At 39.7% G+C, this 27849-nt stretch overlaps 1 protein-coding gene and 1 non-coding gene across 2 annotated transcripts; both read right to left on the bottom strand.

Annotated features, from left to right (window-relative positions):
- Positions 1–4105: 4105 nt before the first annotated feature.
- HAUS6 (HAUS augmin like complex subunit 6) lies at positions 4106–27761 on the bottom strand. The gene is made up of 17 exons (XM_067553132.1): positions 27439–27761; positions 24507–24602; positions 23973–24051; positions 22446–22578; positions 21045–21192; positions 19772–19837; positions 19606–19657; positions 19222–19395; positions 17455–17648; positions 15444–15573; positions 14771–14873; positions 13768–13855; positions 12527–12599; positions 11696–11881; positions 10026–10158; positions 8577–9626; positions 4106–7104 (listed from the first exon to the last, which is right to left on the bottom strand). Exons 1-17 carry the CDS (start codon positions 27570–27572, stop codon positions 7007–7009), a joined length of 2937 nt encoding a protein of 978 aa, XP_067409233.1. The 5' UTR covers positions 27573–27761; the 3' UTR covers positions 4106–7006.
- On the bottom strand, positions 12666–12798 carry LOC137156616 (small Cajal body-specific RNA 8). Its single transcript, XR_010920842.1, has one exon. It is a non-coding gene; the product is annotated as a small Cajal body-specific RNA 8 (non-coding RNA).
- Positions 27762–27849: the final 88 nt, after the last annotated feature.

Genomic DNA, 27849 nt, shown 5'->3' on the forward strand with positions numbered 1-27849 from the left:
ACACAAAATAAAGCAGGGAAAAATGTGCTGACACTGGAACTGCAGCATTTTTATAGAACATCCTACAGAAACATTGCATTTTGATCTCCGCTGTCCTACTTAAAATTCTGTTATAGCTACACACATTTGATGTACTAATACCGTATGTCATATTACAAAAAGTGAACGCTTGGTAACGTTAGTTGCAACCAGTGTATACTCTGCACGTTAGAACATACTCTGGTGACAGTACTCCCTTACCCCCTTTAGTGAGGAGGGGCGCAAGAACAGCTTTCTGATGTTTTGGGAAAACTATGAGAGGTGAGTAAAATTGTTCTTTTTACACCAGCCTGGGAAAGGTGGGCAAACCTGGGCTGTGAAATATTCATGACAGTTCTTCAAGGCTGCAGCTGAATACAGCTTTGGACATGAAAGGCCTGATTTTCAAAAAAGTATAAGATGTACAAAACTGTATCTATAACCACCAGCCAACATCTTGGCAAGAAACTTTTGGGGGCTTTATCAGTTCTACCTCTTTAATTCAGCTAAGCAACATGAGGCAGCCTCTGCCCAAGAGGAGCAGAGTGCATTGTTGCAGGTTCAATTTTAATTCCGAAAAAGAGACAGCAAGGCTGACTTTTAAACTCATTAGCCATTAGGGGCAAGGTGCACTGCAATCCTCATAAGTGAGAACATTGCTTATTACTGGGTAAATGTTAATAGCTAATTTGCATAATTATTAAAAATACATTATATTAGCTAAGCTAAAACAAGATTGCCCTTTAGTTTAATGAGGTGTGCAGCAGACAAGTAGCTACTTTCAGCACGGACAACTCCACAACTCAGCAAGCAGTAAACAGGTTCTGGAAGTGCACAGCCCTTTCCTCCTCCGAGTCAAACATACAGCATTAATCACATACCTGATCTTCACACCCCAGGTGAGAACATTTCTGGATGCTCAACACTCTTAATTCCTGCATGTTAGCTAAGTGCCATCAAAAGATAAATGTACCAGAGACCAGAACCTGGTGCAGATTTTGCCAAAATATGCCCAAATCCAGGAAAACACCCCACGTACTTAACTTTAAGCATGTGAGAAGATCCATTGACTTGAATGAGATTACGCTCATGCTTGAAGACAAATATGTGCTTAAGTACGTTGCTCTGTTGGGGCCAAAGTGCTCAACATCTTGCTGGATCCAGCCCATAAAGCTGGAAGCTTAGCTCCATCACCAGACCCCAAGTACAATGTCAGTCTGAGAGCCACACCACTGCTTCAAGTCACCGTTATATTTCCCAGACAGAGCCAAATGTAGAGTTATCAACACAGATTAAAAAAGTAGAGATAGAAAGATAAAAGGAATGAATACAGGTGACAGAGATGCTCATATATTACAAAGAGCTTGCTACAAGGAGCTTGCACAAGTAGAGCTGATTAATACAAATTATATTAGATTTTAAATTCTTAGGAGCAGAGATCGTCAGTTATGATGGTTGAATAGCACTTAGCACAATGGTGCCCAACCTCATTGTGGCCTTTAGTTTCTACCACAATATTAATGTTAAATAAGACAGTGATGTTAATTATTTTTTAATTGATAGACTCTAGACAAACAAACAATATAGAAGGAAATTTTGCAAAAATGCATCTAGTATCATAGCTGAAATACAAAAGTGTGTTAGTATAATTCTTTTAACTAGCAAGCCCAAACAAGTTAGAACATAAAATAATCTGAGGAAAACGTTCACATGAATTTATAAACTTTGGTATTTCTATTTCCCTGCATTTATTATTCACAGATTTCCTTCACCATAAGGGAAAGTTAGATCTGTTTTATAGTCTTAAATCTATGGCACATATAGGAACTGAGTTACAGTCATAAAGATTGGTTGTTTTGATATATAATCCTATTCTTTTTGTCTGCAGATTTGGGAGGATGGATGGTATGGAAAAGGAGATATGGTTATTTCTGGACCACTGCTTTAAACAAGCTACTGGAGGACTGAAATTTAGAAAGTCACTAATGAACAGTGTTATTTTCAGATGTCTGCTCCATTTGAACAGCTCTCACCCTGCATATCCTATGGAACATACACATTTTAAGAAGCACTATCATTTTTCACTATACAAAAGCAAAGATTTACACTAATAATATCAGTTCATCAGACTAGTTCTAGCCAAGAAGTTTAAAGCTATCATATTGGTGGAGCATTTCAATTACATACATGAAAGTTTAGGAATAAGTAATGAAAAATAAGAATAAAGATTTTGGAATAAATATAAAAACAAGTTAGAAGTAACAGAATGGTACAGTTACAGATGGATACAACACAGAAAAGTTACATTCTCTGTATTTTAATACGATGATTTTAGAAAAGATTTAAATCCACTCTTAAAGCCCTCTGTCTCTTTTTTCCCTTTGCTCATTCCCCCCAGCTGAAGTCTTAGCAACTAGGGCAGAGCCTACAAGTTACAAATCACATGTGCCCCAGGGAAATTTAACATCAAACCAAAATCCAGCCTGGAAACCGCTGATCTGGGGGCGATGCTGCTCCTAGATAAAACAGCGGCTAAAATCCCATTGGCAGCAGCAACAGGATCATGCCCTGAAGCTCTCGCCACCCAGCCAGGCAGCTACTGGGTTGCCTTTACATACCCGCAGGAGCACAGCTGGCAAATGCACTTCTTGGACAGGACCTTGGGTGGAGTCACGGGAGGAGACATCTTTGGCTGGGAGGGACGGCGCTAGAGCCTCTGTCTCCCCTCCAGCGGAAGCTCTGGGCCCGACAGCCGCTTTGGTAGCAGCCCCTCTCCAAGGGTTTGTTTCGGAGAAAGTGCCTGGAAGTGCCAAAGCCAGGGCTAGCCCGCCGGAAGCTGGATTCACTGCAGCAGGTGACAATGCTACTAAGTGAACCACATAGCCCAGCTGCTCAGTTTTTCCCAGCTGCCTCCTGCCGCTTGTGCTCTCCAGCCTCTCCTCAAGCTTTTGCTGCTTTAGCCCCAAGCAACATGGCAGGGTCCCAGGGTTTACCGCCTCCCAAGGCAGTCACCCGGGGAGCCTTTGTGAGGTCACCAGGGCAAGTCAGAGCAGCTGGAGTACCTATGCTGTAGGCAATTAATGACTCCCCTACACCAGACTTAGGCAGAATGGGGCTGGATTGGCACTTGGAGAGAACACTTAGGCCTTGTCTACACTAATTAGAAATGTTCCTGGGGGCGGAGGGGCCACCTAATTGCACAGACTAGCCACCAGTGTTTTAAGCACCAGTTCTTCTAGATTGCGTTAAAATGCTGGCATCTAGTACTAGCACTCCCATGCTTGCCACCCACTGGCCACCAGTGTTTTAAGCACCAGTTCTAGATCACGTTAAAATGCTGGCATCTAGTACTAACACTGCCACGCCTGCCACCCCTGGTGGAGCAGTCCTGCTGGATCAGAATGGAATTTCCTTGTCCAGAGTGGGGAATTTGAAATGAAAAGTGTAGGCTAAGGCCCAGCCTCTAGCATTAGCTGTCTAACTAGTTGAAAGGAAAGAAGTTATCCAGGGGCTGGCAAAACTGCATTACCCCCAAACTGCTTGAACAATCTGTTTTGAACACAGCCCATCCTGTAGAATAGAGGGGCTCTAGATGCTACAGAAAATGGTGTAAATGGTTTAGTCCCTGTTGCTCTTCTCTATGTCATTCTTGGATGGCTAACTCAATTCTGTATTAGGAAGCTTTGTGATACTGGAAGTGCTGTCGTTTGGATAAGATGAACTCAAGGCTTAAGCAGCTGTGCTTTCAAATGTCACGGCATTTTGCATAGGACCTGGCTCAACTGCAACTGGTACATTCTACCTGATCTCTCTCTGGAATTTCACCAGGCTAGAGTAGTGATTCTTAAATTATAGCCACCTTCACTCATCCCTCAGCAGGAGGCAGTGGGACGAGGAGACAGGAAAGTGGGAAATCAGAAAGGGCCTATTTCTTGTTTGAAAAAGTGGTCACTGCAGAAGAGTTATTCTGATACGCAATATTCGATTTTATGAAAAGTGGTTAAAATAGTTATGCATTTACAACCTAAAGCATAGGATTAAATAAAAATGCACCAATAAAATATGAACTGACATCTACGGCTAATCATTTCATTGTGGTGGGAGTGGAAAGGTTTCCCCCAAGAGCAAGAAGTTCCTTAGCTTTACCTTACTAATATTACTGCCATACGGTGACTATGGCAATAGCCTGCAGTACATATACACTACAGTAAACACAGCAAAATGCATTTTCACATAATGTAGTTTAATAAGCCTTTACTATAATTAAGCGTATTAAACATGTAACAAACAGGCAATGCACTGGCTCAATTATCAACATAGTACTAGTGCTGGTAATGGGAAATTTGTGTGTGTCAATAAGTTAAGCAGATGTTTGAATTTTCCCTGCTCTGCTCCACTTCTTATCCTGCAACCCAGGGCATTCTGAGTAGCCCTGAGTGCAGCACCTGCTGCTCAACTATTGCAGGGCCCAGATTCTGGCCTCCACGTAAGCTATGTTCTTTTTTACCTTGATTTGTCACACTCATTTAAAGGCAACATAGCTTCACATCGTATTTCAGATTGTTCTTAGATTAGGTGAAAGCAACTTTGGTGTGGCACTGTTCACATTTTTTTCCTATCCTCACTTTGTGCTCTCTCAGCATGATGTCACAAAGCACCAGTACATTGAATGTTACAGTTACATGTTTAATACTGAAGAGTGAACTACACTCATGGATCAACAGTGGCAGCTAAATGTGGATTACAGAATGAGTGATTGAGAGTTAAATTATTACATAGTTTGGATAAATGCATTTAGAATAGCCTTTGATTACTGATATTGAAATCAGTGAGGATAAACAGAAGCCCACAATGTAAATTATTTTCAGAGTAACTACTTTCACTACCTGAAGTTATCTTGCTCTGCCTTCTAAACTCAGACTTAGCTGTCATCACAATTTATTGTGAATGGTGGGACTAGTGAATTAATCTGTTAGCAGAAAGTTGATAGTAAAAAGATGGAGATTTACTTTTCTAAGAACATTTTACCTAAACGACCACCACTTACTGAACTGTTGATTCAGCAGCCATAACAAAGGCATAACGCAAAATTCACATGGAGGGCCCAAGAGGTCAATGACTTCTAGAAAGGGCTTAATTTTTTCCACTCATGCATGTTTGCTGAAGAGAAACTCCATCATCTTTCCTAGCCCATGAATGCAGATTTTGAAAAAATACACAAGTATTTCTTCATACTTGTTTAAGCATTTTTAAAGTAATGGAGAATATATGAAGGGAGGCAGCCACAGTGTCTGTTCACAGGCAAGCTAATGGATGACTTATCCCTCTCACTAATGAAACAATCCAACCCTTCTGGTTTAAATTACTTGTTTCATAATTAAAACCTTATATACAATTGTTTATCTTGGAATTAAAAAGATAATCTAGTTCTCACTGCACTTGCTCCAACACCTGCTTGTCTTCTAGAAGAATACTCTATCCAGCTAATTCTAGTCATTTGGGGTCAAACTGTTTTGACCCTTTAAAATGGAAATTAATTGAAGCCTATGTACTCTGAGCACAATTGCTGATGTTTAACAATGATAAAGAGTACTCAAGATACAAAGCCTTCAGCCCAGTGCTGGACTGGAGCTCAGTTTATGATTTCCAGAGTAAGTATGCTGATAATTCTCTTTATTTCATAGTAACGCAAAGTCACTTTAGATATCAACTCCTATTTCGCTGCCTAGAACACAAGTAGACAAATCTTACACTGGGTTTGCAGGATGACATTTATAAACTTAAATATTTCTGTAACAAGACTGAAAACTATTTTTCATTTTAATAAACTATTTATTAAACAAAATTTAAATAAACATAGGACAAAGTCAAAATTAGACAAAGACAAAGAACATCCTAAATAACTTGAACGCACAAGGAGATTTGTAATCAGTTTTGTTAGTGGGCTTAGTTACAGTGTTTGTGAGCAGTCGTTTGTCCTACTTTTCGCATGCCTTTCTTCCACTTGACTCCATTCTCCCTAAATCTTTCTTCACTTTGCCTTTAGATCTACTTGAACAGCCATTGCCCCCAGTTTTATGTCAAGGGGTTTGTTTGTAGCCTCAGTACTCCACCCATAGACATCAGTGCTCCATCATACCAAATTCATCCTATTCCTTTGCAAGTCAGGAAATTAGGCCAAAGCATACCCACCTTAATCTGAACATGCAGGGGTTTTCAATTAATCACTTACAATGGGCATGGAAAGGTCTCTAGGCCTTTTCTAAGTAGCCTCTCCATTTCTCCTGATGAATGTGTGCTGTAACCAAGGTGACTACCAGTGGAAACACACTGCCATGAAATTGGGGCACCAGAGCTAGTGGCAGAAAAAGGGCCTCCACATAAATAAACCTGACAAGTCAGACTGGGAGGCAAACTTCATTCCCCAAACAGGTGATTAGGGAGAGGAGGCCTTTAAAGGAATCCTTCCTCTTTCTCCTACAAAGTCCCCTCAAAATTTGGGTGGTAAATCAAGTTCCAACTTTGCTGGACTTCAAAAATTAAAGGATGATATCCTGGGATATTTTATAATGAACATGGTTAAAGGTCATTTTTCAACAGGATCTTTTACTAGCTTTTTTGAATACTTCAGATTAAAATGTGAATGACTGTTTAAGGAAGTCACTTCAACCTCAGGAGTTTGTGTGCATGACTCAAACACATAATCTACGAAAATGTTTGCTTCCACACAAATGACTACTAGTCTTCTCATATAAAATGGTAAAAAAATCTCAATCTCTCTGATCAATGACCAAAGAAAGAATTCAGTCTTAATGGACACTGTACACTAATTAAATTTCTTCCCAAATTAATTGAGATTAGCATTTAAATATATGTATTAGCAGAATTTCAGACTGAAATGGAAGAATAAGTTTGAAAAATGTAAATTACAAAAAAGCATTAATTATAAGTAATTGTTTAGTATACAAGCATTACACATCCAAGGGCATCATAATGCTATTAATTGTGAAACTGCTTCATCTTTACATGTCTTTATATCAGATGATGATTCTTTTGCATCCAGCTTCTCCTTCAAATTTTCTTCTTCTAGAAAAAGAAGGTATTCATTATATAAATGTATAGTATTCAAAAAAATCTGACATACCAAATACCTGTAGAAAAAACAGACTCTAGTGTTTCAGGATATTTCCTACAGATGCAACTGTTCCATATAAGGGAAAAGAAAAATTCCCATATCTGCTCAACTAAAGAAGCTGCAGCCAATAACTAGAGAGGATTCTAGTGCACATCAACACTAGAAATAGACACACTGAGCAACCAGTTAAAAATTGTTATTGCTACTTAGCATATATAAAAGCATCAGTTATGTAGCAATATATATTAACTAACCACTGCCACAGAGGGAGAAAAGGCTTATCTAATGAGGACAAGAGGAGTGATGGTCTTTAAGTCACTGCCAATAAATGAGTGTTACTGAATGTGGATTCTTCAGAACGCCAGCAAGCAGACCCAAGGGAGAACTAGTTTAAGCATCTGCTTGGTTTCCTTCCAGGGTACTGCATGTATTTGCAATAAGCAATCTGGTCTCAAACCATTTAGGACTTCTAGTTTTCAGATGGCATCTAAGTGTTTATAAGCTAACAGACAGGAAGTACAGTTTATGGAGGACCAGTTAACCAAGCAGCTACATTCATTAGTACCTTCAGTTTATGGATAGTTTCAGGATGCAGCCCCATGGACTAGACAACTGAAAAGCAATCTATCACTGGCCTTTTAAGACCGGCCTGTTAAATTGAACTTACCAACTTTTCCATTTGACATTTAAGTGAAAGTGTCCTGGATACTTACTATGAACTGACAGTTGAATAGGGTCCACATTAAATGCAAGTGCACTTACAAGGCTAATTTCTGGTGTATTAAATTATCCAAGTATATTGACTAACACTTACAGGTGCGCCAGTAAGTGCCTAGCGCCTAGGTTTTTCTGTTTCTGGTGTGGGAAGCCATACTGTGTTTCATTAGCATAAGTATTACCTAGGTGTCTCTCCCATTTTGGTGTCTATAGTCTGGCAAAGACTCCCATAGTTCCATATGTGGAAAATGTAATTTGCAAGACACAGACTTTCATCAATTTAAACACCCACCTCCGGGGAAATGTATCATTTTTCAAGAAAGGAAAACAATGCATACATGAATCTTTAGAAACTAGCACATTATTGGGAGGATGATTTTCCTGAATATACCTAAAAGTGTAAAAGGCTCCCTCTGTTCCACTGCTGAAAAGATTAAGACATCAGAGAGTGCACACAACCAAGAGATCAGATGTGCATCTTTTCCCCTTCTCACAGAATCATATACGCCTACATCTTCCATTCCAAGAAGAATGACAGTAGCTGCAACTGTGGCAACAATCCACTACCTTGCTGATTTCCTTTTTCCCCCTAGTCCCCCAAAGCAAGATCCAGGTGCACAGACTCTGTCCAGGAAACTCATTAGTGAAGAGTTCCACATATAGGGATAAAGGCACAGTCCTGTCAAAAACACAAACACAAGCTTACCCTTCAAGTTCTGCAGGAAGTCTCCAGGTTTTTTTTGTGTCATTGACCTTAGTCTCTCTTGAACTGGAGAAAATGCAATCAGTGGTGAAAGAGTGTGCTTTCTTTCAAATAGAGTCATGCGTGAAGGTGTCTTGATATACTCTGCATCCAAAGCATAGCGTTTTCCTAGAGGACTAAATACTTCATTTGTTTCTGTGCATTCTGGAGTAAGATTAATCTCTGATCTATGTCTCACAAATTGTTTTCCGGTAGATGGCTGAAATGAATCTGCCTCATTTCCAAAAACTGTCTTTTTCAGAGCTTCATATCTGTTGCGAATAGACTGTAAATCCAGTTTATATTCTTGAGCAGTCCATTTATTTTTCACTGTATTTTCTAAAGACTTGCTGTCCCTTGAGTTACTTTCAACTTCATCATTGGTGTCTGAACTTTTAGAGCTATTAAGACTTAGGTTGCCAAGTTCCTCTGGAAGAGTCTCATGTAGTATTCCAAACTGGATAATTTCATGACTGTCAGTACTAGTACTACTTACCATTTGAGAAGCATCCCACGACAAAGTTGAATGCATTGAAGAATTTTGATAAAGATAAGGTGATAAAACATCTGTTTTAATATATCCCTCTGGACTATTATCCCGTAGATTCATGCTTTTATCTACAGATGGAAAGACAGATTCTTCTGGATTTTCTGAGAGACTTTTGCTAGAAATAGTAGGTTTTAATCCGTGCTCCCAAGATCTTTCGTTATCTGGCATTCTTGTAGCTGGTTTCTGTGTGGGCGACTCATTGACGTGACTAACCACCACCTGCTTTTGAGGTGCAGGTGTCAGCCAACTTAATGAAGATTTCCCTTCTAGTAAGTTAGAGACATTAATATCAGACGTGTGAGATGAAGACATAAAGCAGCCCATAGTAGAATCTATTCTGCTACAAACTGTAGACTCTAGATCCAATGGAGCTTCTTTTGTCACCATTTCAGTCTGAGCCAACTCTACATCTGAAGAGTCTTCAGCTTGAATAGCTTTTCTCCATGAGCTTCTAATTTCAGTAACTAAGATTGAAACAAATTAAGGACATATTTAAATACAATTCCATATTGTTTAGCCACCCATTTTTCCACTGTTATAAAAGTGTAAACGTTACCTTTGAAACTATTGAGATTAACTACTCTGTATTGGTCACGCAATTTCCCCAACCATGCTCCAATGCCAATAGCATGGAGGTGCTGGCATATGAGCTCTATACCACCGTAGTCATATTATGTTCATTTTGTTACAGGTACTATGTTGTGTTACAAATGACAGGTGAGTCATTCTGATGACTACTGTTTAGAATTAAGGTCATTCTGATTAAGCAGTGTTTTGGGGGCTTTCCTTTAGCATGACAGCATCTCTATTCAACAGAAATTCACAGAAGTTCAAACTACTCTACATTATGAAACAGAACTTACTCAGATTTTCTGGAGTTCGTGGGATCTGTTTCCTTGTTAAGAAAGGGTTAGAAGCCAATGAGCCAATTAGTTCATCTAAATCCATTCCTTTTCCACCTTCACTCTGAGGCGATTCTGATACCACATTTGCAATCTATAGGAGAAAGTTTAGAGAATGGCAAATCTTGAGGAAGATTATAACTTTTGTGCCTGCCACAACTTTTGTGCCAATAGCAGCACTGAATGAATCCCATTTTCTCCTCCCACTCTAGATCTTTAGGAGTTCTGCAGCCTTTGCTTAAAATTTGTTTGCACAATTATGGAAAATGCTCCTTTTAAAATTAGGACGTGTGGAAAAGAACAGAAAGCCTTATGGTTAGAGTATGAGATTAGAAGTCAAATTCTTCATTCTATTCTCTAATTTACCACTGACTTGCTTCAGCCCATGCCTCAGTTCACCCATCTTTCTTTAAAATGGAGACAAGATTCCCTGAGAGGCTAGAAAGTAAGATTAATTATTAACTAGGAATTGAAATTCCTGGATGAAAAGTATTTGAGAAGTATTAAACTTTAATTACTCAAGGGTTCCAATCTGAACAATGATAGGAAAAAAAATTAGTGGAGATGTCAATATTCTATAAATGAACAAATAGTCTCAAGTGCAGTTGACAATTAACTGCACCATTTTAATGATTAAGACACTTAGTCTTCTATCTCACTATATAACAATTTTGAGGTTCCTGAAACAAAAATTCCCTTCCAAGGACATAAATAAGTGCCTGCATGCACCCACCATGTCCAAATGTTTGTCTACCAATGTTCAGATGCTAGATAGTAACTAATACATATTTTGCCATTTAACTAACTAGACCTAAGAATTACTGGGGTTGGTAAAATCAGTTTTGTAAGTTACAGAAAGACTTCAGTAAATGAAACAAAGGAAGCATCAACTCAGTCAAGCATATAAAAAAAATACATGAATGGTACAATAAGCTGTGTCACCATGGTATGCTTAATTATGTAGTCTTCCAGGGAAGACCAATGACTGCTGCTTAATTAGAACAAGTAATCTTTGATTAATAACGCAGTTTAATTGATACACTTTCATGAGTGGCTGGCTCTGATAGTTTGTGTCCTTAACAGCTTTGAGTCCCTTCTATACTTACACAAAAGGAATTCATATGCTCTCTCTTCCGGGCTACTAGTTTGTTCCATCAACACCAGCTATATATACTTGACTACTACGCTATTTGCTGCCCAGGGTCAGCAGTAGATGCAACAGAGGGATAGGCTTGGGCCCCTCCCAGCGGAGGTAAGCCTATTTAGAGAAATCTAACAAATACAGAAATGAGGTGCCTTAGAAATATCCAAGCACTGTAAATGATCTCCAATAATATTATGGACTTTACAAATTCCTGCACAGCAGCATTACTTTTCTTCTAGTAATCAGAAAGGAATCACTAGGATATTCTAATTAAGAGTATTCCATTACACAGTATTTGAGCAATGTGTACTTTTAAATTATAAAATTATACCCTTCACTCTTCTCCTCTTAAATGATTGAAAATTAAGATTAGAAAGCAACAATGAAATCAGAACAGTTATAAACAAATGAGTATCAAGATCAGGTAATCTTTAGAAGATCAGGATTAGAGACTGAAGTATAATTAAGAAGCGAAGCCCTTCCTAACCTCCTCTGCCAGTTGCTCTTGTGCTTTCTTAACAGGATCTTCTCTTTTAATTGCAGTTGGTGATTGGAGTACATGAGTGTCTCTATTCTTCCAAACTTCGAGTGGTCTAGGTTTGTGCACTCCATATTTTAAGATTTTTTGAGAAACAGACCGTTCTTTCCTTATGGGACTTGTAGTATATTCACTCTGAAGGAAGAGAGAGAAGTTTTTAAGGCTTATATTGTGAAAATGTGCAACTTGAAGGAACTATACTAACCATACTAAACTGCACAGCACCTGTAATGTCAGTGTTGATTTAATCAAATAGTAAAATCAAACACCGACAGACGTTCGTTTTAGTCAGATTTTAAGGTGATACAAAAGCATGCCTACGTAGGTAAAATGTTTCATATAGATAACAGCAAATCCTTGAGTTCACCCTTTCTGTGCTTTTAGACCATACTTACATTCCTCAATCTGGGGCTACCATGCAAACCCCAAAGCATAATTTGGAATTGGCCTGGAGGATGCCCAAATTGTGCTGCCAATTCACAGACCCCATAAGATGCTGCTGCAACAACCAGATATTCCTGGTGTACTATGGACACATTTCCTATGCATGGGGCCAGGAGTGGAAACTTATCACAGGTGCTATGCAGCCTGGCAATTTCCTCAATGCAGGGGGAATCCTCTGGCAGGTAGCTCTGCTAGCGTCATAACCATTTTCAATCACCAAGGAAAGACCTAGGAAAGTATGCCAACTGTACCTTGCATTCTGTTAATGCAGACAGAATACAAGCTTCTCAAGTGTATAATTCTTTTCCAAAGACAATTTAAGTATTTAAAACTAACCTTTTCAAGTACCACACTGCTGGGTTCAGCTGTGAGAAAGCTGTGTGGAGGTGACTGCAAGTGTGAGAGCATCCTAGAAACAGATAAGATTCCAGTTATTGATATTAAACCAAATATACTTCATATAAGTCTCATGAAAGGTTGTCTGCCCCGTATCTGTCCGTTACAATTTCCCTCAATTCGTCCCGGTCATCAGAAGGCAGTTTTACTATAGGGAGCAACTTGTGACAATTAGAGCAGATTTTTAGCTCTATTTGTGTATCAGTCTCCCAAGCTGCAATAAACATGAAACCCCCATACACACGTCAGGAGTGGAACTTTATATACAGATATCATTTGTATTGAGAATCTAAGATCAACTACAGGAAGTAAGTTCTAAAGCAAACTGTAGAAGGATAAGGGCATCATTTTAAGTGTCAATGTATTTCAGTTCACTGGTCACACCACATGAAAGTGTACTTGTATTCTTGAAATGTTAAGTAATCAGTCTACGAAAGTCTAAGAAATCTATCCGTAGCCTTTTGGTGATTGTGGATTTGAATTGTGTTTTATGACGTCAGATAGTTGGCTCTTAATACAAATTTAAATCAGTTCTGATGGGCAAAGCAAAAGAAAGCTACACTAAACTACCATCACTGCTTCTAAGTAATTTTACCTATTTCTCTTTTAAACTGTCATTAAAATTCAGTTCAATCACTAGGAAGCAAGCAATCTAATTATGTTTAGTATTATTCCTACCTGTTTTACTACCCTTTATAACAAAGATGTTTGTCCATGTTACACTTTTAGTTTTTTGGCATATTCAGAAAATTACATAAAGTCGTTCAGTATAACACAAGTCTAGCTTAAACTGATTTGATAGTCTCTGAAGAGAACTCAGATGCAGATATGAACAGATTTCTAAGAATGAGATAACTAGTCAAAGTCTGTTGAAATGTTTAACTCCCTTTACTTTTTCAAACACAACAGCTTTCAGATGTTTAGTCCTTATGTGGATCCATGAAAAATACAACCTTCTAAAATGCCATAAGAGAACCTCCTATGATAAACAGCTGCCATAAAACTCAGGAACCTCAAAATAGTGATAGTTATATAGTTTCATCCTTTGTATGGATTGTGGAAAGGCTTCATGGAAGAAAGTGTTTAGAGGAAAAATCTTAATGAGGAAAGTAACCATCTGCACTGGTTGACCTCTTTTACCTATGTACTAAATGGTCCAAGGTAGTTTATTAAAATCATACCTCCCTGTAGATGTCATGTCCATTATACTTTCCAATGTTCCATTCTCCCTCTTATCATCATTTGCTTGACAATCCTTTTTTGGTGTATCTGGAATAGGGAATGAAAGAGATTTGTTACTGATTTTTGTCTGCTCAGTTTTCTTTGATTATAAAAGACCAGAAGTAACAAAACAATTTTAGATCCAGGAGTGCTGTAAGTAGACTAGCTCAAAAGGCTATTCAAAATACCAATACCAAAATAATAAATACCAATAAAGCTCTGGTTAATATGCAGGCAGCTCTTTGTAGATATATGACACGTATTAGTGAGCACAATTTTAACCAACTTAAAACACATTGTCCTAACACAACAGACAAATCACAAAGGCAGAGTAATAGCCAGGATGTTTCTCTAGAATTTTTTAAAACTGCAAACTCCCGCCAGGAATTTACATGCAAGAAAAAGCAAGGCAAACCCACATGCTATGGAAGTGTTACCAGAATTCTAAGACTTCCTTGGGTTTTTGTGATATGTTACCTGTCCAGACTAAAAACACATGTTTCTATTAGAAACAAATTTCTAACTGCAATAATTTAAACCTAACAGCTGAACCTGTAATGGTTTTACTTCCTCCCCCCATGAATGCTGACTAAGTGGGGGAGAAACAAGGCTCATGACAATTGCAAGAGACAATATAATTTAAATGCTCACCATACATTAGTGAGATGAAAGTGGCACTGAAATCCATGTTTTAAACACAATAGCAGTTTTCCTGATAAAAGCTGGGTTCTCAGCCCAAGTTTCCTTATTCCTCCAAGAACAAGAAAGCCTTTTTTTTTTTCTTTAAAGTAGATACAAGAAGCAGTACTGAAAGACTCCAAACAGTGCTCAGCATTTATCTGTCAGAAAGACGACTGCCATGACACAGAACTATTGAGAACTGAAGTATCAAGGCAAGCAGAGAATCCTTTGAGGTCATGGAACACCACGGGGATGACCAAAAACCTTATCCGATTCACCCACCTGGAATTGATGCTGGATATTGACAGAAGACACTGCTTTTATAAGCCTCTTCTGTTGAAGGATCAAAAGAAAGAGGAGACATAGCTGGTAACAAATTAAGTACCTTTTCAAAATAAGAAGAAATTATTAAACAGTTATTTTTGTGAAAGACTCCAGCTCAGTAGTATTTGACATTACTGAAATGATTATTTTTATTTATTTATTTTTAAACTAACGGCCAGACTCAGCCAGATTACACATAAATGTTTACAAGATGCTATGAAACTAACATTCATTCATTGACCAGGTCATTTTTTTGTTTATTTTCAATTTTAGAAAATAGATTTTATGCTCAAAGACAGATAGCACTTACAAATTAAGTGCTCTTTTAACTAGAGAGAGTTACATGAGGTAATTGCTACGCAAGTTTCCCCCCAACTAGCTACTATGGCTCACTGAAGAGTACCAACTTTGATTGGTTACCATAAATGACTTTGAACTAAACTTACAACAGCTCATTTTAAACAGGCCAAAGAGACTAGAACATTTTTAATATCTGGTGCAATGGAAGCATTAAGAGGATTCTACCGTAGTTATATATTTGATAGAAAGTCTGCTTCATCTCTCCCAACCCCAGAAACCAGAGCCAGACTACTTCCACAAAAACCTTACACTATTAATGAACACTACTTACTGGATTCTGATCTTTAATTAAACTAAAGGGAGACTGGCCAAGAAAGTTTTCCCACTTCATATCCCAGTCTCTCTGTTTTTCAGCAATTGATTCCATTATGGACACGTGATCCTCTCGCTTCAGTTTGTGCCTGCAACATTTAAAAAAATAAAAATAAAAAGGACCTTAAGTGTCTCTACAGGAAGTAAAATCATGTTACATAGAAAGCTGACAAACAGAGATCAGATGTTTTCCCTGAATATGTAGCAACTTTATGCTATCAAAGTATATTTGGGTATTGTTTTTCTTTACCTGCTAACATTTGTCAGATAATATTTTAAGTTACTGAAATTTAACATGACACAGTGTTCTAGAATACACACACTTAAGTGTCCTGTTGTTTCCTTTTTCGTATAAGCTAGTTTTCCATGCCAAATATAAGCTTTGCAAAGAAGTCATAGATAACTAACCAAAAATACACGCACTGACAAAAACCTGTCATTAGAGTCTTTAAAGAACACAGTACCTAAAATAGTGAAAGGGTGAAAACAAGAGAGTTTTCAATTCTTAATTTTTGTTTACTATGCTAAAATTAGCCAGTACAATAGGCGAGAAATCTATCACTTAAGATGAAATGAGGAAGAATCCTTCACTACCATCACTGAACTAAGGTGGGAAGCCTCAGTTTTCACATAGCCAGGAGCAAAGCTGGCTTCCTCATAAAGAGAGCAGAGAGCAAATGACAAGGTTTGCAAATGCCTCTGTAGATGTTGTGATGCTGGCTGGATTGAGGGGTGGGGGCATTTATTATATTTAACATCAGTATGTCAAAATCATAATTCATATGAGATATGCAGTGTCAGGTTCCGATAGAAAGGCTGTAATGTGCTAAGTAAGATGATGATGTTTATGTTCATGTGTTATGTGCGTAATGAAAGTAATGGGTATATTTGTATCTATATTTCAATTTGTACTGTGTTTCTGGGCAACACCCCAGACAGGATGGCTGCAGCACTAGCCTGCTTAATGGCCCATTAAGAAATTCATAGGTACAATGGGCCCAAGGGGAGAAGCCAGGGATATATCTGATGAGTCACCAGTCACTCATGTGACCCTGGACTCCATCTTATTCCTGTAAATTTCCACAAGCAGCATGGCAAAGGATATAAAAAGCAGTTGCACCGCATCAATATCATCTTCAGTCTTCAGCCTACCTCTGGATCAACTCATCTACAACTGAACTGAAGCTGTGAAACAAAGGACTGAGACTCATCCAGGTATTGGATGTACACCAGAGGGATTATACAAGCCTGCAAACTCCCCCATATATCAGGTTTCTAATAGAATTGTGACTTTCAAATCAATTGTATGTGTCTGATTGCTTTAATTATTTAACACTTTTATAGTTTGTTCCTTTCTTTTTATAAGGAATCTTTAGTTTTAGTTACTAAAGGATTGGCTGGCAGCATGGTATTTTGGGTAAGATCGAAACTTATATTGATCTGGTAATACGGCTGACCCCTTGGGGTCAGGAGAAACCTTTTTGGTAAAGAGCAGAGAATTTTAAATAACTGGTCTCTTTACTGGACCTAGTAGCTGATTGGGAGCCAGAGCCTGAAATGCAGTAAAGGAGGCTATGTATATTTTTATTTTGGTTTCTTGATAACCAGTGTGGGGAATCAGAAGCACTCCTCGTGGCTGGTTCGGAAGTCTGACTTCAGTGTCACCCACCAGTGTTGGGAGAATCTGCTCTCTTTTTACGGCCTGCCCTGAACATGGCATTTTCAAGTGGCTACCCTAGGCACGGACGGGTCACAGACATAAAACCACAAAATAACACCAATGCATTTGTCAGCAAAAATATCTATGAAGAGTAGAGTTGGTGAAATCTGCAGGTTCTCTCAGTAAAGCAAATAAGGTCAACAGATGCAGTGTTGGGTTATTTTGGAAAAGGGATGCAGGAGACTATAGTATCCATCACACAAAAAAGAATAAGCATAAAGAGCCTCAGAAAAAAATTCTAAGAGCTTACCTCATGGACTTCAGACCCTGTAAAATTTTATTCTGGAATTTTGTCTTCCCTTCAATGTACTGAAGATCTAATTTTAGTGCCTCATGGTCAACTTGTTGACGTTCACATTTTAAAATCTTCAGTGCTTCATTTAATAACTGAATAACTGTTACCAGATTTAGTTTTCCAGCTTCATATACATTTCCTATATGCAACTTCAAATATTGAAAACAAGGGAAAACTGATTAATAACTGATGCATCAATCTAACTGTTTATCCACTATCTTGTCTATGACTAAGTATAGTGTAGGAATACATAAGTCTTATGAATCTCTACTTTTTTTTCTGTTGAGACACTCACCTGGATTTAGGTCTAGGAAATAAAGGCTGCGTTGAAGGGAATTACATATTAACCTAGAACTAATATGAAATGAAAACAATTTAACTAGCACCGTTTGTAAACACTACAGAGCAATTCTATGCACCTGAACAGCACCTGTGAGAGGGCCAGCCCTGACGGCTATAGGAGGGTGCTGGAAGGCATATATATCAGCCCCAGGCTTAGCAAATCTTTGTTCCCTGGGTGATCCAGCTGCGGCCACTCCAGGACAATTAAGCCAATCAGGCCAGCTGGGGCCAATCAAGGAACTTGCCCCAGCAGTTAAAAGCCTCCCAGTCAGGCAGATGGGGGCAGCTGAGAGGGAGTTGAGTAGAGCTGCTACAGGGTGTGGCGTCAGTAGAGGAGCGGAGCTGCTGCAAGGTGTGGAACCGGTGGAGGAGCTAGTGTGGGTGTGGCAAGAGCACCCAGCCACAGGAGGTAAGAAGGAGCCTGTGCAACAAAGACCAGAGGACGCCGGCCCCAAAGAGCCTGAAGGAGAGCCACAAGCCGGGGGGGCTACAGAAGAGTGACCCAGGGAAGGTAGTAGCCCCTTGGACTAAGCTCTTTGAGGCTACTCCTCGCAGGGTCCCTGGGTCGGGGCCCGGGGCCCCTCCCCCCCCCCCCCCGGCTCCCACCCAACCACACCAGCGGCATAGCCGTAAGGAGCGCAGACCCACAGGACAAAACAGGCCCACCTTGCCACACACCATACACAATGAATGAGTCTGACCAGTCTAGTTTTTGTGTCCAAGCAGAGAAAAATGCAAAAGGTAATCAGAAAAAATGAAGTTAGTTTTAAGTGTTCATTTTAATATGGGATTAGCAATGAAGTTATTGATTTACTGTCTTTAGTGAAGACACTTGAAATAGGACTTCAAATAAAGAATATCTAGCTGTAATACCATACTGTAAGGTATTTTCTTTCTTAATATCTACAAGCACATTTAAATGTAGAAGCAGCCCCCAACCAATAGTCTCATTACTTTCTTTATTCTTCAATTTTGACAATGACCAACATCTCCCTCTAAACATTTTTTTAAAATTGAGAAAAGATTATATTTTCCCTATAAATCTTAGAAATTCCCCCTATGTGTTTTTCCAAAAGTAATCTAGGCCTTTCCTTCACCCAAACATATTACTACTGTAATTTAGACATTTTTAAGTGTGATAATTTAAGAGCAGAATAGCTTGTGCATGTTTGTAGGGCAGGTTACAGTAAGAACATTAAATACGATCAGATCCCAAACATTTATTCGGTCTTTCCAGCTACACAAGAATACTTGTCATCTGATGCAACACTAATCAAGGCATAGTCTCTTGTCTTTTTTTGTAAGGCAACAGGAGTTCTATGAATAAAAAGCACAAACACGAAAAGACAAATATTAGATACTTTAAAGACAACCACTTACTTTGTACATCTCATTTTCAATTTTGTCAAGCAACAGCCTTGGAACGTTGATAGTGACATTACTTCCATCTAAAGTATACTGGTCCACATGACCATTAACAACAGAATCTACAACTTCTTTCTCCTTTTCCAGGAATGTCAGGGTTTCCATTACAGATGCCCACATGCAGCGTACCTTAATGGGTGAGGAAAAAAAACATGTTATGGCTCAAATGTTTGCCATACTACCTATGTTGGTCCGAAAATCAGAAATGCATAATGTTAAATGAGGAATGCTAGCATGCCTGGAGTAGAGAGCAGCATCTGGGATGGAGTAATTGGTAGGGGGTATTAATTTAAAAAAAAAATAAAGGCAGCCATCTGCTATCAAAAAGAAAATCCTCACCTTTTGAATTCTCTCTGCTTTGTTACTTTGCTTTTGGTTATTTTGCTCCATTCTAGTTTAAAAAAAATAGATAATCAAGTTAGTTATGATGAAACTATAGTTAAAGTTTACAACAGTCTGCCTCTAGTTTCATTAACCTGAAGAACCATTAGGAAGGAATACCTACTTTTGAAGCAGTTTGTGCAGCTCTGCACATTCAGATCTTGGGTCTCTTATTTGTTTAGTCAATAATCTGCAAAAAACAAATGAGCAAAACAGAGCTGCTATATGAAGTTGAAGACTTGCATCTGTGTTCTAATATCCTGATTCTAATGGTCATTGACATTGGAAGACACAAGGGGAAAAAAAGATAGTTTAACTTTTCAGGCTGCTTCAGCCCCAACCTGAATATCCAGATGGTGAACTGTGAAAGGCTCCAGAGCTATGTATAGGCTCACACAAAAAAATCTTACAAAAGACTTGAAAGTTTGACTGTCTTCCATTGAATTATACTGAAATACAATTTTCAGTAGCTACAGGAATGCTATAGTTACCAGAAATGTTATTTCTCTATTATCTAAGTACTTAAATTATGGCAGCAGGCCAATTTATGTTAATATACAATCTCTCAACTGTATGGCATACAAATCACTCTGTTCTAATTGACTAGTACTCACTAAGAGCCAGAGCATTGTGATTTATATAACTTCTGTGGCTAAACTTTTCAAGGCCCAAGTGCCTGGGAATCTCACTTTGTTTTGTGTGTGTGTGATATATATAATATATATAAAGTGGCCTGATTTTCAGAAGTACAATAGGATTATCAAATATTCTGAAGTTTTTTGATGTAAGGGGAAAAATAAAGGAGTGGAAGTTTTGGAAAGATTTCACACATTGGAAGTAGGGATGTTAATCATTCCCCAGCGGGAAAAGACTGGGCGTGCACAGGGTGAAGACAAGAGGATAATTTTAGTAAGACAACTAAAGGATGATCCTGTTAACCTGAAAAAAGCATATCCCAAACTGATGAACTCAAAGGTCAAACACCTGTCTTTACTACACCATAATTACTACTTGTTTTAAATAGCTTTGGCTTTAAATACATTATTTACTTAAAGTCTACTCTATATCCACCCCAGAGTGCTCCAACAATTTTGGTTGATGAATTTTGTTTTATTTAATTTATTTATTTTTATGTTTAAAATTTCTCTGCTTTTTACGTGTAAAGGCCCGCAAAAATTGCAAGACTATACAACAAAACAAGTGAAATTAATATGCACAAAGTGCTATCACTTGCAAAAAGATGGAAGTTCTTAATACTAGTAGGCAAGACATTTACAAATGTTTTCAAATATTTATTTTAACCCGGAAATGTCTTTACTTATTGCCATGCATGTAAATAAAATAGTTTTCGTAAAAACATTCAATTAGAAATATCAACTCTAACAAGAGTTACTTACTGTGCTTTTCTCTGGTACTCTCGAATGACAAAATCTTCCTTTTGTATAGTCTGTAAAAACCTAATACATGCCACCCTGTATCTTGCTGCTGCCATACATACGTCACGAGGCCTTGAATTCACAGCTTCCGGAAAAAGTATGTTCGCATCTATATAAATCAGTTAAACAAAAAGTTTAAAATGTGCCATCAAAATTGTAGGAAATCAGATGGTTTCTAATTTAGGTGATTTAATTTAAATGCCAAATATAAAACAGATGTTCCTATATTTTTAGTTGGAATGGATCAATATACATGGCCCCTATTCACTTTGTCTTTTTATCCATTTTTCTTCTCCTTTTTCCCCTTCAGGGTACATTTGTTCTTTCCGCACTTTCCCTCACCATCTCACCAGAAGACTATATGCTCCTTGGAAAGGAGGAACTTTGTTTCTTGGGGACTCCACATAACTGAGCAATATGTGCTGTGAAGAGTGCCATCAGAATAGAGAAAATAAACTTGGACAGGAAAGCTACTGTTGGAGCTGAGTAGAGGAAAACTGCTCCTGCAGCAAGAACCGCTGTAGGAGCTGGGAGGGAAAGCAGAGATTTTAAGACCCTGCCTGCTAAACTTACTTGCAGCTGAATGAGCACTTTTGCAATGGGGTGGGGAAGACTAGTTTGTCATGCACCTTTCCCTTCCAGCACTACCATACAAGAGGGTATGTTTACATGGTAAGCAGAAAGCCACAGCAGCAAATCTCAGAACCTGGGTCTACAGACCATGCTGCAGCACTAAAAATAGCCATGTAGATGTTTGGGATTGGGCTCAATCCCAACCCCTTTCAGGCCAGAGCCTGAACATCTATGCAGCTATTTTTTGTTGCTATAGTGCAAGCCTGAGTCTGTCGATACAGGCTTTGAGACTCACTGCTACGGGTTTCTGCTTGCTCTTTAGACATACCCTTTCAGGCCACTAATTGGACTAATATGGTGTCTATTCACCCACAGGTTAGGAAATACATCTATCACTTAAGGAGATATGTACTGCCTGGTTACCAGTTTTCCATTTAGAAAAAAACTGGAAGCTCTAAATAGCTGTCATTTCTGTGAGGATGAGTACTCACATGGAGCAAGAACATGCATATAAATTTTAGCACCAAGATACAGGCAAGTGTTTGTTAGGAACTATAAAAAATAGTATCAGATAAGTCAATCTCCAAACAGACCTGTTATACTATGGGGCAGCAATACTAATTGAAAATGGGTTTAAAATGAGACCATTCCCTCCAATGAAGATCTGGATTAACAGCTCAGGCCCTTTTAAGACTTTTATAACAGATTAAGCCTTAAGCAGTTTCACACTGTCTCAAATACTATAAATGAAGCAATTTTTTTTTTTAAATACATACAACTACAACTTACCTTCTGAATCTGTTTTCATATGTTGTACTATTACATATCTTGCAAAATGGTACATTAGATGAATAAATTTAGGACCACCAGGAGCAAGAAATAGTGAGGCTACAACAGGGGGAAAGCTGTTTCCACATTCATCCTAAGGAAAGGAAATTGGTTACTATTAATAAATTCTCTCAAGATGTGATTTGTTTATGCAAAAACTACCACACATCTAATTAAATATAAGAACACTGTATTGTGATAAAGATCTTTAGTTGCTAAATAACTTTGAAGCAAACTCAGACTACGTGTTGTCAAAAGAATAGACAGTTGTGATATGTTAATTTAAAAGTTTAGATCCGCTCCTCCCTATTTCCAGGATGGGAACAAATTGTTTCACGACTATGGTTGGGAATAGTTTTGGATACCTGTTAGACTTTCGCTGCCGTCCAAACCCACAAAAAGGTAACTGCTCTATTCCAATTATACTGTGTCCTGGAAAATACCTTAGGCACGGTTTCTTTTCCATTTCCCATGCCAAAGATACCCACTGTACTTTTCCCTATTCTTCAGTGGTTTTGCATGATGGAATTCACCCAACTTGCCATTAAGGAAAGGAGTTAGGATCTTGTGAAAAAACAGAAACCCTTTAAGCATGAAGGTCATGCTTAGCAGAAGCTCATTTAGACAGAAGCTATGGTAGAGGAATGACCCAGGATACAGTTCGGTAACCAATTTCACTTTGGGACAGTTTCTGTCCAAGAAGTTTGTTTAAACTTTAGCAGCTTTGCCTCACGCAGGGCACAATAATGTTCTACACCTGTGAAGTTTCTCATAGCAGTCAAATTACATTCTCAATGTCAATGTTTTCTACAATGGCTGTAATTAATTGAAACAACCTTAAACATAAGTATTGCATAAAATGTTTATGGGTATTTTTAGTAAAGAGTCAGGGACAGGTCACAGGCAATAAAAAATTCATTGAAGCCCACAACCCGTCCCTGACTTATTAAAAATATCTGGGGGAGGAGGAACAAACAGAGTCCTGCCACTGCTCCTGCGGCAGGGGCTGACCGAACCCCGGCCGCTGCTCTGGCAACCCCGAGGCTGACAGTTGCTCCAGTCCTGCCCAAGAAGAAGTCACAAAACTCCCAGAAAGCAGAATCTGTGACCTCTGACACAGAATCATATCCTTTCTTATGTTGAAATAAACTTTTCCCACCTTACCTTTTAAGAAAGCCTGTTCAATATACAGGTTTGTCTCATGCATGAAATACACAGAAAACTAAATGTGTGGCTACAGCTTTCGGCATGCTTGAAGTCCAAATGCATGTTTTTGCGATCTAAACTTTACTACACCATGTTGTAACTTTTAATTCAAATAAGTAAAAAAAAATTGACTTAAGTCGTATATCGTACTTGGGAAAATTAGAGTCATTCTTTGGTGGCAAGTACTTTGTTGAACAACCTAAAGCACTACTTACATGTGGTACTCTGAACAGATAGACCAGAATTCATTGCAGTGATCATTTCATTCTTACCAATACTCACTGAAATTTTTTTTAGCCATTCGCAGCATTGCTTCCTGAATTCAGCATCTCCCTTTTTATCCGCTGGAGGGCAACAAAACCTTTCCATTCCAAAAGAAGAAAAGTCAGTTTCAGTATATATTTGTAAATAATCCAGTTTACCTATTAGGTTAAGTATGCAGTTGAAAAAATGCAAAGGTCTGTAGTCATTCCTTCTAAGAGGAAGATAAGGGAAGGGAGAAGTAATGGTACTCAAACTATGATCACAGGGTACCTGAAAGTTTGCTAAAATGACTAGCAGTTATAAGGCCCTGTTTCCAATTGCTTACATTATAACTACTGCCAAAAAAAAATTTGAGCTAGGTAAATTGTCTGTCATGCATTAAGAAGCTGTGACTCAAGGACTCAAGTGTAAGAAACCTACACAGATGGTAGTTTTGTAAGTGATTTTTGTAACGCATTCTCCAAACAGGTTACCTCTACCCCAGAGATTACATCAGTTATATTGAGAGTGTATACAGAATACTGTTACTAATTACACAAAAACCATGCGTACCGGAAGACCTCTATTGAGCGTGAATGATCCAGTTTAGTAAACAAGAAGCGTGCAACCACATGAAAAGCATCCTTGTTCGGCTTGTCAAACATGTTCCTAATAAATATAAAGTAGTTAGTGACAACAATCAAAACAATTGAATCTGAAGCAAACAAATTCACATACAAACCATAAATTAGTTTAAGACTACAAAAACTTTCAAATTCTTTGGTCTGCAAATTTGATAGAACCCTTCCAGAGTATTTTATCAATTTGTAATCCAGTGAAGGACTCAGCAGCATTCTGGTCTTCCTAATAACATTTAAACAATCCCATTGAGTGTTTATTCTGTATTGGAAGCAGAGTTATGGCAGTTCAGTTCCAATGTACTACTATCAAGTGATTGTTTCCATATAAACTGCATCCAATTGTGTCGAATCCACACAGCAAGCTCTTGCTATTTCCAGACCTCATTTCTTCTGACAAAGACCATCTATCTACACTATTATTCATAGTGAGACATGACCTAGTGAAAAGCCCATTCTGTTTATCAGGAAACCAGTACAGGGCATTGTAAAGTCTGACTGCTTCATGTGAAAGGCCTTTCTACAAATCAGTGAACACTAATGTGTTCATTGGTTGATATCCACAACAGAAGGACTCACAGGGACAGTTAGCACTGTGTTGGCAGATATAGGGTCGGAAGAAGAGCTGCACTATCACAGCAAGTCAGGAATGGGTTTCTCTGAGCCATCGTGTTAGAGCAGACACCCTCCATCCAGCCTTCAAGGCAGAAGCCCTAGCCTTTGGCCGTGTGTCAGAGGCAGGGCTCAATGGGGAACAGCCAGGCCCTGTGCATGATTGTGATAAGTGTTATCATACACATTGGGTTTTCCCAAACATTGCCTCCTTTTTGAGGCTCCATCCTCTGTCTCAGAGGATTTTTCAAACAGGAAATGTCTGAATTTTTCAGAGCAGATGCTGCAGCTCAGAAATAGCTCCCATTGGTCCACTTTCCGATTGATCCATTCTCCTACTTTTGATTGGTCCATTCCACTGCACCCACAGCTGCCAGATCCCACCCACCCAGAACCTAGCTCCCAGCCCTGGGGAAGGGGTCCTGCAGGATGGCACTGACTGACACGTCCTGGGCTTGCGCCAGCTGCCCTGCCACCATAACAAGAAGCGACACTGCCCCCCACCTCCAGTGAGTACCCCCACCAGCTTCCCCAACTGTACTCCCGCTAGGGTTGCCAGGTGTCCAGTTTTTTTACCAGAAATCTGGTTCAAAGGGGGGGACCTGGCAGCATCCTGTCAGAAGTACTAACCAGACACCAAAAGTCCGGTTACTGCAATCAGCCTCCACCATGGATGGAGCTGGGGCGGGAAGAGCAGCTGCTACTGGAGGAGCTGTTGGAGAGACGCTTCTGTGAAGAGGAACTGGCTGGCTCCAGGGAAGAGCTACTGTCCAGGGGAGGGATCCATGTTTGAAATAGGTGCAGGGCTAGCTGGGCTTGTCATCCGTGATGGCCCATCCTCTCTCTCAGCCTCCCAGGGCCCCGTTTCTCTCCAAACTCTCACACTGGGGACCGCCCCACTGTGCCCCAATTGCCACAGGCCCCTCATTAGGCCTGGGTAGGTGAAAACAATACAGTATATCGTGTGTTGTCAATGACTCCTGAACTGGTTGGTGCTAGATCTAATTGCTGCCCCTAGTCTCTTTTTTCGATTGTCAGTTATATGACAAATAACTTGGAAAGCACCAGAGGACTCGGAGAAGAGAAGGGGGAGGAGAGACCTTCAGGTTGCAATATATGTTCTGTGCAAAGCTGTTAACTTTTCTTTTCAACTGTCTATAAACAAACCAAGTGGAGAAAAAGGTTGCTTCCCACCCTCCCCTCGCAAAAAATGTGTGTTTTGATTTTAATGGACCCAAAAACAAAATAATTCTGTAATCAAAAAGACAAGTTTTCTCATTTCCCTTCCACAAAGATCTATTTCTAACCCATGTAACTTATTTATCATCTGTAGTAACTATGTTTTCACAAATGGACATCCCTCAGTTATTTTTGGGTGTTGGGAGTGAACGACTAACCCTAAGTAATTACATTTACTTTATTTTGTGTGTTCATCTTTGGTCATTAATTTGTGAAGAGCTAAATGAGATTTTTCAAAACCCAGCTTTAAAATGATGTTCACTCCTACAATTGTGATTTAATTGTCCAAATAGGGAAACTGACATCTTGAAACATGCAATCTAATTTTAAAATTGTATAAAAAGGATGGCATTATAAAGGGGCAATATTTTAAAAGGATTCAGCAGCATCCCAATTATTGTTACCCAGAATTCTGCCTCAAGCTGTAACCAAGGGAGGGCGGCGGCAATGGACAAGTTAGTGTTCATGGGCACTTCAAATAAAAAGGCATTTACTCTTAAACAAGTAATCTCACTGATGCCCAATAGCATGTATCAGTCAGTACACCAAAGCCTCACTGAATAAACCTGTTAGCATTTCTCAGCAGTCACAGTGATCAATTTTCTTATCAGCCATACTTAAACCCTCTTTGCCCTGAGTCAGCTCCCAGCCTGGCTCCTCAGGCGGCAAGTGAGTCCCAGGGGACAGTGTCCGGTTTAGAAACATTGGAAAGTTGGCCACCCTGGCTGTGGGAACCTGAAATCCTACTGTGCAGCGCCTGCGCCCTGCCGCCACGGGACCGCGCACGGTGCTCCCGGAGCACTAGCCCGGGCTAGGAGACAGCTGAGCAGGGCATCACTTACTCAGTGGACCCCCTCCCGCCTGCCACATCTGTCAGCAGGAGGCTCGGAAACCCCCCGGCCCGCAGTAGCCTGGGCACCCGGCTTGAAGACGGGGGGGGGAGGGGGAGAAGGAAGGAGGCTGACTCCCTCGCTCGCTCGCACGCGCGCGCGGTCTGGGGACCCCCCCGCACTCACACTCCCAGGCTGAGGTGGGTGCTCAGCTTCCCGGCGGCGGCGGCTCCCGCTCCCGGCTGGAAGCCCAGCGCCAGCAGGTAGAGCCAGAGATGCTCCTTCTCCCAGGAGGGCGACGCGGCCCGCGGGACGCTCATACTGAAGGCCGGGAGCGCTACCGGCCTCGGGGCAGAACCGCGGGCCGAGTCGGGCGTCTCTACTTCGCTCTCCGGCGGGCCCTTCTCCCGCCGCCGTTCCCGCTTCCTAACGCGGCCGCCATTTCGTTTAACCCGCCAAAGAAAAAACACAGCGCGCAGAGCGTCCTTCGCAGCGGAAGTGATGTCACGAGAGCGCGCCCGCCGCCGACCAATCAGAGCCCGAGCGAAAACCCTCTCGCGCAGCTGTAAGTAAAAGCGTTTCAATGGGAGACGGAGT

The sequence above is a fragment of the Emydura macquarii genome, unplaced genomic scaffold, assembly GCF_026122565.2.
Source record: "Emydura macquarii macquarii isolate MOO-44397 ecotype Brisbane River unplaced genomic scaffold, CSIRO-AGI_Emac_v2 contig_1451, whole genome shotgun sequence".
NCBI classification, from domain to species: domain Eukaryota; kingdom Metazoa; phylum Chordata; order Testudines; family Chelidae; genus Emydura; species Emydura macquarii.

Bases quoted from the DNA above. Each gene is read 5' to 3' on its own strand.
- HAUS6 (XM_067553132.1), bottom strand. From the start codon at position 27,572: ATGAGCGTCCCGCGGGCCGCGTCGCCCTCCTGGGAGAAGGAGCATCTC. The intron at 14,874-15,443 runs GTAAGTAGTGTT...TATTTTGAAAAG, and splicing joins TAATTAAAGATCAGAATCCA to GTACTTAATTTGTTACCAGC. The intron at 10,159-11,695 runs GTTAGGAAGGGC...TTTCTCCTATAG, and splicing joins AAGAGCAACTGGCAGAGGAG to ATTGCAAATGTGGTATCAGA.